The 10,376-nt window shown below is 51.8% G+C and overlaps 1 protein-coding gene across 3 annotated transcripts; it reads left to right on the top strand.

The window, feature by feature from the left end:
* Positions 1 to 328: 328 nt before the first annotated feature.
* Positions 329 to 10,162, top strand: RPP40 (ribonuclease P/MRP subunit p40). Of its 3 annotated transcripts, XM_068960951.1 has the most exons (8): positions 329 to 451; positions 2,724 to 2,868; positions 4,094 to 4,162; positions 4,826 to 4,921; positions 5,781 to 5,906; positions 8,128 to 8,323; positions 8,452 to 8,586; positions 9,595 to 10,162. In XM_068960951.1, exons 1-8 carry the CDS (start codon positions 329 to 331, stop codon positions 9,791 to 9,793), a joined length of 1,089 nt encoding a protein of 362 aa, XP_068817052.1. In that variant the 3' UTR covers positions 9,794 to 10,162. The 3 variants fall into 3 exon arrangements, with proteins under 3 accessions (XP_068817052.1, XP_068817054.1, XP_068817053.1); XM_068960953.1 differs by lacking the exon at positions 5,781 to 5,906 and having other exon boundaries at positions 4,826 to 4,930; positions 8,134 to 8,323; XM_068960952.1 differs by lacking the exon at positions 4,094 to 4,162.
* The last annotated feature ends 214 nt before the right edge of the window (positions 10,163 to 10,376 follow it).

Here is a 10,376-nt window from a genome sequence, read left to right on the forward strand (position 1 = left end):
AGTGGTTTTGAAGAAGTCTTGAGGAGTCCTATTGAAGGTATTAGACACAAACCTCCTTGACAGTTTGGGAAGGGGCAACCTGGGGCCCAGAGGAGGGAGTCTGGCCAGGGAATTCATTCCGGGCAGGGCGCCTTTCCTTTATCCGTCAGAGAGCTTCGGCTGAGGTTCCGGATGCCTAGCCCCGCCCCCAGCGCTAGCCCCGCCCCGGCGCTAGCCCCGCCCCTACCCGGGCAGCCTCCGCACGTGCACCCTGCCGGCACTGCGCACGCCCGCGGGGCGAGGGAAGGGGCGGGGCGAGCGGAGCGTGGAGGGTCTGCGCGGGGAGAGCATGGCCACGCTGCGCCGGCTGCGAGAGGTGCCCCGGCACCTGCTGGTCTGTGAGAAGTCCAACTTCGGCCATGACAAGTCGCGCCACCGGCATCTCGTGGAGACGCACTATTACAATTACAGGGTGAGTCCTGGCCCTGGGGTATCCGCGGACCCTCCCTCCCGCGGGCGCGGGAGGCTGGGGGAGAGCCGGGCTCTGCTCCGGGGGCCCGCCCTCGTCGCGCGGAGGGGCGGGGCCCTCGCTCGGCATGCTGGGAGCTGTAGTCTCTCCGTGGCTCCAGGCTCCTGTGTTGGCTCGCTTCAGGAGCACAAGTCCCAGGGTGCACCGGTGCAGGGCGGTGCCCCGCCGTCGGAGGGCGGGGCAGGGTTCACGGGGGCTCTGGTCTTTTACTGTGGCCTGGCCCCGCCCCAGGCGTGCTGCGTCTCGGGGGCGGGGCCGGGAGACGGGGGCGGGGCCAGGACGGGGCGGGGCGGCCGCCCTCTTTCCCTGCTGCTGGGTTCTTGCACCCGCGCGCCTCTCCGGAGCGGCCAGCCCAGTTCCGCCCGGGAGCTGCTTGCTCCTCTAAACCGCTTACGGGCGCTAGTTTGATCCCTGAAAAGCTCTTTCTTCTGCCCGCTGCTCTCCGCCTTGTCCATCCAGAGCGCCAGGGCGGCATTTGTGCAGCTTTTGGTAGAAATTCGCCTCGGCGGCCTTGCCCACAGCGATGTTTGCTGGTGTTCCCTGGAAGTGTCGCCCGCCCCGGGGCCCTTTTCGCGGCTGAGGCGTCAGTGGGGATGGTTACTGGACCTGCTGAGGGGAGGAGAAGCCCCCTGACTCCCGGGCAGTGTCTGCTGGGAAGGCTTCACGGACCCGTGCAAGTGGGAAGGACTCCAGACTAGACCTTAAAATGGAAGCGCGTGAAGCCTCGCACACTTTTAAGCTGATCAGCCTAATCTCAGCTCGGCCTCACTGGCCAGTGTCTCGGACACAAGTGGCGACCCCGGTTAGTGTCCCCGCTTTGGGAGAGTGGCCTTTTTCAACGTGTGGGGCAGCCGGGCACCAATTGAAGCCTGTCGGGTTGAACGTCTCTGCTCTGGATGGATAGCTCTTGACAGACAGCCGTCTGGGAGGTGTACCGTGTCCTCCCCAGCCCACGTGCAGAGCTTTTCTGTCGAGACAGTGGGAACACCAAGCTGACTTCTGCTTCCATGTGGCCTCTTAATAACCAGTATCCCTAAATTCCTTACGCCCTAAGGGACAGTTCCTCTGATTCCAGCCAGGTACCAGGATACACAGATCTGGGGATATTCACTTGTACTTTTTGAGTCCCTAAGTCATGACTTTTTGCCGCCCCACGGACTGTAACCCACCAGGCTCCTCTGTCCATGGGATTTCCCAGGCAAGAATACTGGAGTAGGTTGCCATTTCCTTTTCCAGGGGATCTTCCTGACCCAGGGATCAAACCTAGGTCTCTTGCATTGGCAGGCAGATTCTTTACTACTGTATTTCCCTAAAAATTAATTAATGCAGTGACAGGAACAGGACATCAAATATATTGCTTATTTTCAAAAGATAAAACGCAAGCAAGAGTTTCCCATTCAAATTATCTTTTTCATTCAATTTTCCTATACTGTGCACTTGAATTCAGAAATGGAAAACTTAACTTGTTGGATTTCTCTTTTCCTGAGATTAGTAAATTAATTTCAGACTTTTGCTGAAGGTTGTGGAGGAATCGTTAGTAGCCTTAATTGTAAGAAACGCCGCGGGAAGACGGGACCACCCCTATGGACCGTTGAACAGGGCCTTTTATTGGGCCGTCGCTCTCGGGCAGAACTCCCGGGGGCGGGTAAGCAGGGGAGCGGGGGTCTGCGAAGCAAAGGGAGTCTGCGGGTAAAGGGAGTCTGTGGGTAAAGGGAGTCTGTGGAGTCTGCGAGGTGTGAGGGGTGGGGAAGGGGTTTTATAGCCCGGGCCGGGGCTCCCATATAAGGAAGAAAACGCGGGCTCAGCGGTGATTGGTGTTCAAGGGCTCCGTGTCGGTTCCTGATTGGACGGCGAGGGCTTCGTGTCGGCTCCTGATTGGTCGGCTTGGTTGCCGGCCTGTCTCCGGGGTGTGTCTGCAGCACTCTCTGCCGGGGCATGCCCGGGCATGCCTCAGCACGCCTGACCTTTCATCCTGACCTCGCCCTGACCTTTCATCCCGGCCTCGCCCTGACCTTTCATTAATTATGTTGTATCACCACTAAATCCCGGGTGTTGATCTGCATGAAAATAAAACTTGTTGAAACCTATAATGGAGTATAATTTGCAAAAATGCTGACTCACATGCTATATACATGAAACTAATATAATACTGTAATTCAACCATGCTTCTATTATTAATATAAAATTAAGGTTTTTATGTTGTATATTCCAATAGGTTTCATTTCTGATTCCTGAATGTGGGATACTATCAAAAGAACTGAAAGATCTGGTCATGGAATTCGGACCCTATTACTTTGTGAAGGATTTACCTCTTTATGAGTTAATCACACACGAATTCATCAATTCTTTTGTCACGAAAGGTAAGAGAAACCGCGTAGTGTCTGTGAACATGGTGGGATGCGGAAGGCCAGGGAGTCCACATCACACTTCCAGGGCTCCTGCCTTGTTCGAATCACACGGACGGAGCGCGTCTGCGAGGCCAGGCGTGTGCAGCCCGCCCTCTGCCCCTCAGTAGCTCAGCCTGCCCTGTGCATCCTCAGGTTTGGTTTCTGATTCCACGGGTCCACACGCGTCCCCTGGGGGTGTTGCCACACCAGGCTCGTGCAGAGGAAAAGCTTTCCGGCCCCATGTCCAGATGCAGTGCCGTCGGGCATGGCCGCAAGATCTGCTGTGCTCTGCGCATGCCCACAACAGCCGTCTCAGCATGCTGGTCTCCTGATGCGGCCACACTGCCGTCTACACGGCCAGGTGCTGACGGGGGCCCAGCCTCTTCCGCTTGGACCCTATGGCCCTCATCCCATCTGTGTCTGCTGGGTTGACTTGTTCCAGTTGCTTCCTGGGAGCCACTCGTTTGAAACCGTTCCAGCGTCTTTAAGGATCCGCCCTCACTGCAGGCATCGCTGCACAGGAGCCACTGGCCTCTTGTCGTCGGTCTCAGCGACCTGATTCCTTTCGTTGGTTTTGAGCTGAGGACTTCCCTGGCGGTCCGGTGGTTAGGACTCCAGGCTTTCACTGCCCAGGGCCTGGGTTCAATCCTTGCTCGGGGAACTAGATGGACACAAAAGACATGGTGCAGCCAGAAAGAAAAGCTTGATGCTCTAATTGCTAACGATGGGGGCCCGGGCACGGCAGGCACTTTTACCTGCGTGACTCGACGTCACCCAGCAACAACACTGTGAGATGGGCCTGCAGCCCCATTTTACAGGTGAGGAAATTGAGGCTCAGGGAGCCTGAGCAGCTCTCTTGACGTCACACAAGCTCTTGGCAGGTTTGAGTCTCACCTGGAACTCGGCCTGACTGGTGTGTGCGTCCCCTGCCCTTGCTCCCTGGGCCTGTCTGCAGCGTCCGCACAGCTGCAGGCGTTTGCCGTGCCGTGGTAGTCGGCTTGCACAGACAGGCCCTGGGTGGGGACCTGGACGAACGGTGCCTGGCCTTGCGTGTCCTCCACCTTCGCTTTGGCTGGTTTAGGGTTATTGAGTGAGCAGGACCCATAACCCAGAGGATTGGTTATCATGTCAAACTAATCCACTAACTTTGCAGGTGAGATTTTTTTTTTCTGAATTTCTCCTCTGGGCTGTCTTTCAGGTTCGTGCTATGCGCTGACATACAACACAAATATTGATGAGGATAATACTGTTGCCCTGCTCCCAAATGGTAAGCACACTCGTTTTTCCTTCATTCTTAAGGAAATGCATACTGTAAAAAAGAAAAAGTCAAAATCATACAGGTGTGAGTAAAATGACGGTCCACCCTTTCATCCAGCTCGCCTCAAACTCATTCCCTGCACTCTTATTAGCAGGTAGGTATTTTATTCTTCTAGACACATTCTATGAATTTAAAATCACACATACAGGTTGTTCCTTTTTTTAAACAAAACATATATTATGTCACACTCTATTGTTTCTCAATTACCTTTTTTTCCCCAAGGTCTGTATCCCAGACATCTTTCCATATTGGTGCATACAGTTTTAATTTACTATTTTTAAAGTCTTGAAAATATCCCAAAGAAGTGTACCATAATTTGTTTATTCTTTCTTTAATAAAAAGATAATTTCTAGTTTCACTATAATAAAGAATGTCTTTGTACATGTACTTATAAATAATACTCTTGTTTATAAGTAAGATATATGTGGATAAATAATACACTTGTATTATAAAAAGATCTTTGTGTGCACTGGTATTTAACTGCTCAATTTGCCTTGCTTTCTCTTTGAAAACATATTATATTTATATTTTATTTTATTTTTTAACACCAAAAACATGAGAACGCATTATGTGTTTAATGTCTCTTCATGGGAATTATTATTTGATTTATAGGGAAATTAATTTTATCCCTGGATAAAGACACGTATGAAGAAACTGGACTTCAGGGCCGTCCGTCTCAGTATTCTGGCAGGAAAACCATGAGATTCAGTAAGTATGGTGCTCTCTCCGTCAGTTTCTAAAAGGTGGTGCCTTCTGTAGCAGCTTGAGTTTTCCTGCTTGAACTGCTTCTGTTCTCTTTGTGCAGAAGCAGTGTGGCTTTGCCTCGTCTTTAAAATTCCTTATCAGAGAGGGTCTCACACGACCGCATACGACTGTGAGATTCGACCGCATCTCATAAAGGTCGTAGGCGGGGGCCTGGTCTGTTAGATGCCTGTGTTTCGGGTCACAGGTTCGAAGTAACGAACCCAACTTGTTCTTCAGTTTTTAAGTTTTGTGTTGAAGTGTGGTTGATGTGCAGCGTTGTGTTAGAGAGACTCAGTTATACCTGAATATGCACTGTGTTTCGTATTCTTTTCCACGATGGCTTATCACAGGATATCAACTGTAGTTGCCTGTGCTCGACAGTAGACCTTGTTTACCCAGTCTACATATACAAATTTGTATCTGCTCCAACTTGGTCTTAGCAAAGAATTCCCTTTAATTTTCCCAAGTGTTACGATTCCGGTAGAAGTCACCCGTGACTGAGGAGGTGTGGCTCTGCTCACTGTCTGCTTGCACGTCGGTGGTCACGGCTGCCCCCTGCACGGCTTGATTAGAGTTCATCTCTGCCCTTGGTCTTTGGGAAAAGTGTGAATTTTAAACCCCTGTTGTGATTAGCTCAAGTCCTGAAATGCCCATCAAAAGCAGAGTTTTGATTTGGTAAACCAAAGGGAGGGCAAGGAGGACAAAGTGACTCTTTTCATCCATGAATTTTCCAAATCTCCTGATGTTTTTAATCCAGCATGTATTGCACGGTGCAAGCTGTGTGTGTGTGCATGAACTATTAATTCCTCTCCATTTTTTAAAGTTGTTTCCATTGACCTGATGGATTTATCCTCTAACCTGGACTCTAAGAAGTATAAAAGAGTATCTTGGGCCTTCAAAGAAAAGAAGCCATTGAAGTTTGATTTTCTTTTGGCATGGCATCAAACAGGTATGAAAAATAAACTGTGTAATAACGATTCAGTGGTGTTGAAATCTAGTTGTTAGCTGCAGGGGTGTAGTGAGGATGGCATGGTGATTCAGCCTACTGGTCAGGGATGCTGCGTGCCTACATGGATATAGGTGTCCGCCTCTTCCTTGCCACCCACAGACCATAGCCCGCCAGGCTCCTCTTTCCATAGGATTCTCCAGGCCAGAATACTGGACTGGGTAGCCATTGCCTTCTCCAGGGAATCTTCCTGACCCAGGGATTGAACCTAAGCCTCCCTCATTGAAGATTCTCTACTGTCTGAGCCAGCAGGAAAAACCGTTACTGTTGCTTAAGTTTTACCAAAAAAAGTGAAAGTAGTGCTTAGCATGTGTCTTGCAGCGAACTTCCATGGAGGTGGTGGGCACCCCAGGAGGGAGAGGGCACCCCCAGGCTCCCCCCCCGCCAGAACTGCACTCAGCATCCTATCCTCACGCCGTCAGAGCTTTGAACTGGGTCTGTAAGCATCTGTGCTTTGTCTTGATGTATTTCACGCATCTGTTAGCAAGCTGTGTCTTAGGTGATTGCCTCTTCGCTTTGTGCCATTTCGAACTAACCAAAGGTTTGGTAGGGACACTCTGCTTTGGGACAGCAGGGAGCCTGTAAGCTTGGTTAAGGAAGCTGTGTGGTCCCTCTAGCATCCGTGTGGTTCAGGGTCGTCCAGCCGTGCAGCCGTCTGCCTCCGTCTCCCCGGGTTACGTGTCCGTCCAGAGCTCTCGAGGATGGTCCCCTAGCAGCTGACCTTCCCCGTTTCTCTCCTTCCTCCCTCCAGCTCAGCTCCAGCAGCCTTGGCTGGAATGTTTTAAAGTAACAATTCTAGTGATGTACACAAACTGCTTCTTCTACATTGCAGGGTCATAATCAGGTGTGTTGTTAAATGTCAGATTAAATTTGCTGTAACTTCTACTTGATTGAAACAATACATTGTTCACCATAGATTCTGATCTGTTTACAACCACCGTGCACCTCACTCCTTTGTGAAGTGTTATCTTTGGCCCAAACCAAGATTATAAGGAATCAGAGCATCATAGTTACCGTGGTGTGGTTCTCTCTCTCGGAGGAGAGGAAAGCCCTGGGTCCGTTTTGGAAGTAGGCCCCTCTGTCTGCTCTTCCTGGGAAGGCCATGGTCCCCAGGTCCAGCAGGGTTGCCTGCGTGAACCCTGGGTCTGCAACACCTCAGTACAGCTTCTGTGTGTGTGGTGTGGCCCCAGGGCCGAGAGGCTGGCATCTCAGTGGCCTGGAGTCTATGCAAGGCCTCCTGTGTGTTGGGTTCTGGCGAGCTGTGTGTTCTAAGACTCCTAGGAATTTTAGGGGCTTGTTGAGACCTGTGAAAGGTCTGAGGTTTTTGCCCTACTTGCAAGCTATGCAGTTAGCCTGCGCCATCTCTTGGGCACTGGCAGGAGATGCGAGATCCCCAGGGTCAGAAGCAGAGGACCGAATCACTCCCAGCAGTCACAGCGGCCAGAGCATCAGCATTTGCACCAGCTCACCAGGTCCTGGTTCTTGCAGGGGGCCTCTCAGACCGCTGGTGCAGGCAGGGGGCGGCTGTTCAGAAGGGCAGCCTGGAGCCTCAGGAGTGCAGACCTTTTATCCTGGGCAGTGAGCCTGCTGATCTCTGCCCTGGAGGGAGGGAAGCGGGAGGGAGGTATTCTTTCTAACACGCTGGACTGTTCGCAAGCCTGCCCCATGCTCCAGGGGGTCGCTGTTTCCGTCTTCCAAAGCCACCGGAAAATCCTTCAGGACCCACTGGATCTTACTGGGTATCGAAGGCAAGCTGGACTGAGGTTCTGCCCCTCGGCTCCTCTTGTGTCTCCCGGTTCCAGAGTGCGCAGAGGCGCTCCTTTCTCTGTGTGTGTAGAGCTCACTAATTTTATTGAAGCATAAGCAAAGCTTCAGGTTTTACTTACTAGCTCGAAAGTTGCTTAGTGGAGCGGATGATGAGAGTAGTGTGGGTTGAATCTGAAACCATTCGGATTTTCCAGGAAGACGAATGTTGACATAACTTTGGCTCTAGGAGCTGGAAGCAACTGAAACGGTTTTACTTTGAGTAAAGCTTTGTACAGCGCCCCCTGGTCTGACCTTACCGTCCCTGCTTCCCGAAACCCTCAGGCGGGAACAGGGTGGGCTCAGGGACTCGCTGAGCGCGTTCACACTCTTCAAGCGGCCGTATTTGGTGTGTCTGAAGGTGCAGAAAGATCCATGATGTCATACTTTTCCGGTTACGGAATTCAGGAGCATCAGCCGAAAATAGCGCTGAGCACGACGCGGGACCTGCGGTGCCCCGTGCTGCAGAGCGGCCTGCTTGAGGGCGAGCCGGAGGCAGCCTGCAGCGCCCACGAGCTCTTCGACTGGCTGGGCGCTGTCTTCGGTCACGCAGACCTGTGCGTACGAGGGGACTCCCAGGTCCTGGCGGGCTGGGGCTGGCTTCTCATTTCTAATGGGTTTAGTACTCTGAAAGTGATGGAGTGGTGGATATAAAGGCGTCTTCTTTCTTTTTTTCTTCTTACAGAAATAATGAGCCTTATAATTTCGTATCAACCTACTGCTGTCCTCAGCCAAGCGCGGTGGTGGCCCAGGCGTCCTTGGGCACCATCACTGGTTTCATCCTCCCGGAGCGGATATGTGTCCTGTTGGGACAGCTGTGGTGAGAACGCCTTTCGTCTGTCTTGGCGTCTGCACCTCCGTGATGTTCTGGGGGCAGCGCTCGGGACGCAGGTCCCGCAGTCCTCCGGCACACGTGTCCTTTTTCCCCTCTTGCTTGGGTTCCCATGCAGTAGCGCCATCACCGTGCGTGACGTAATTAGTTATCCCTGGTGATGTTGCTGCATCCTTGTCCTTTCGGGAGGAGAAGAGCTGAACTGTGCTTCTTGAGAACAGACTGCTGGCTCTCCTTGCCCTGCCTCTCCCAGACCGTTTCAGCGCAGTCAGAGTTACAGGATCACTTAAGGAAACAGCGGAGCTCCACAGATCACATGCTGGTCTGTTTTACATGCTGGAGTTCTGCAAAAGGCTTCACTTTTCGAAATGAGTGGGAAAAGGAGTTGACCACCTCTGAATCCACATCACAGCTAAGATCCAGCCTAGCCCTAACATCCGTGAGTCCCTGGACGACAGTGCCATGCCCCGAGCTGTGTGGTGTAAAGCAGCACTGAGTTTCCATTCCAGGAGCTGTCACATAAACTGTAACTGTTGAGGCTTTTCCTTTTTAAATCCAGCATCCCTTTTTCACATTTATTGCTTTGTGCTTTGATTTTCCTCAGTAAGAAGGTTGACGTTTCAAACGTTTTAAAAGAGAAACCTGATATTCTGTGGCGTTTCAGTCCACAGAACCCCCGAAAGCAGGACTCTTAAGGGGGGAAGGGTGCTTAACACAGTTTGTGGAGATGCTTTTCATTCTTTGAACCGTATATGCTCTCCCACAGTAAGGGTAGGAGCCGCTGGAGTTTGGCGTGTGCATTGCACAGCGATGAACCTTTACTGAATTCACAGCATCGCCCCAGGAGGTGAATTTCTGTCTTCTAATTTTTATGAATAAAAGCTTAGGTGGAAGCTTCATAGGAGCATCAGAAATGCCACTTATCCTGAATAAGTAAAAAGGAAGATAAATGTCCCTAAGTCTCCCTGTTTATTAAAAAGTGTCTGTCTTTTTCAGTCGCTACTTTGATGAACCAAAGTTGGCCCCGTGGGTGACGCTGTCTGTTCAAGGCTTTGCAGACAGCCCTGTGTCCTGGAGAGAAAGTGAGCACGGTTTTCAGAAAGGAGGAGAACATTTGTACAACTTCGTGATCTTTAATAATCGGGACTACTGGCTTCAGATGGCCGTGGGGGCAAATGACGACTGTCCGCCGTAACAAGCACAGAATCTGCAGCCACGCTCGCCGGTGTGCGTTTGTCGTCGTTCGTGGCGGCATGAGGACAGTGTTCGCTCAGACTTGGATGTGGTTTCTCAGGTCAGCGCCCGCCAGCATCTGCTCTGGACTCGGGCCCCTCCTGTGCGCGCAGCCAGGCCTGCTGTCCAGCAGAAGTGCGCAGCTGGTGTCTCCTTGTCCGTGTGAGCCCAGGGGGTGGGTGACTGCCTGGTGCCTTGGGCCAGGATGGCCAGGGGCCCGGGGTTCTGGGACCATTGGGTAAGATGTGCGCTGTGACTGTAGCTTTTTCACATAATAACAACAGACAGTCCTTACATTATGCTTAGCAGAGCCAGTTCCTGCATTAAGCGCCATTCGTGTGTTGCCTTGCCTGGGCCTCATGTCAGCCCCTTGAGGGGCATAAGCCGCTGAAGTCACCTGCTTGTGGGTTCAGGACTGGCCCTCAGGCCGCTGGTTCCTGCTTCTGGGTCAGGAGGGATGTTTAGATGCTGCACATTGTTAAAGAGCGAGTTGCGGTAACTTACAAGGGAAGAGAATCTGGAAAAGAACAGAAATATAATATATA

Source organism: Capricornis sumatraensis, chromosome 22, assembly GCF_032405125.1.
Source record: "Capricornis sumatraensis isolate serow.1 chromosome 22, serow.2, whole genome shotgun sequence".
In the NCBI taxonomy this organism is placed as follows: Eukaryota; Metazoa; Chordata; class Mammalia; order Artiodactyla; family Bovidae; genus Capricornis; species Capricornis sumatraensis.

What these genes read in the sequence shown, in the direction of transcription:
- RPP40 (XM_068960951.1), top strand. Translation starts at nt 329, where the DNA reads ATGGCCACGCTGCGCCGGCTGCGAGAGGTGCCCCGGCACCTGCTGGTC. An exon ending in CAATTCTTTTGTCACGAAAG is followed by an intron (nt 2,869 to 4,093) that starts GTAAGAGAAACC and finishes GCTGTCTTTCAG; the next exon opens with GTTCGTGCTATGCGCTGACA. An exon ending in CAGGAAAACCATGAGATTCA is followed by an intron (nt 4,922 to 5,780) that starts GTAAGTATGGTG and finishes CATTTTTTAAAG; the next exon opens with TTGTTTCCATTGACCTGATG.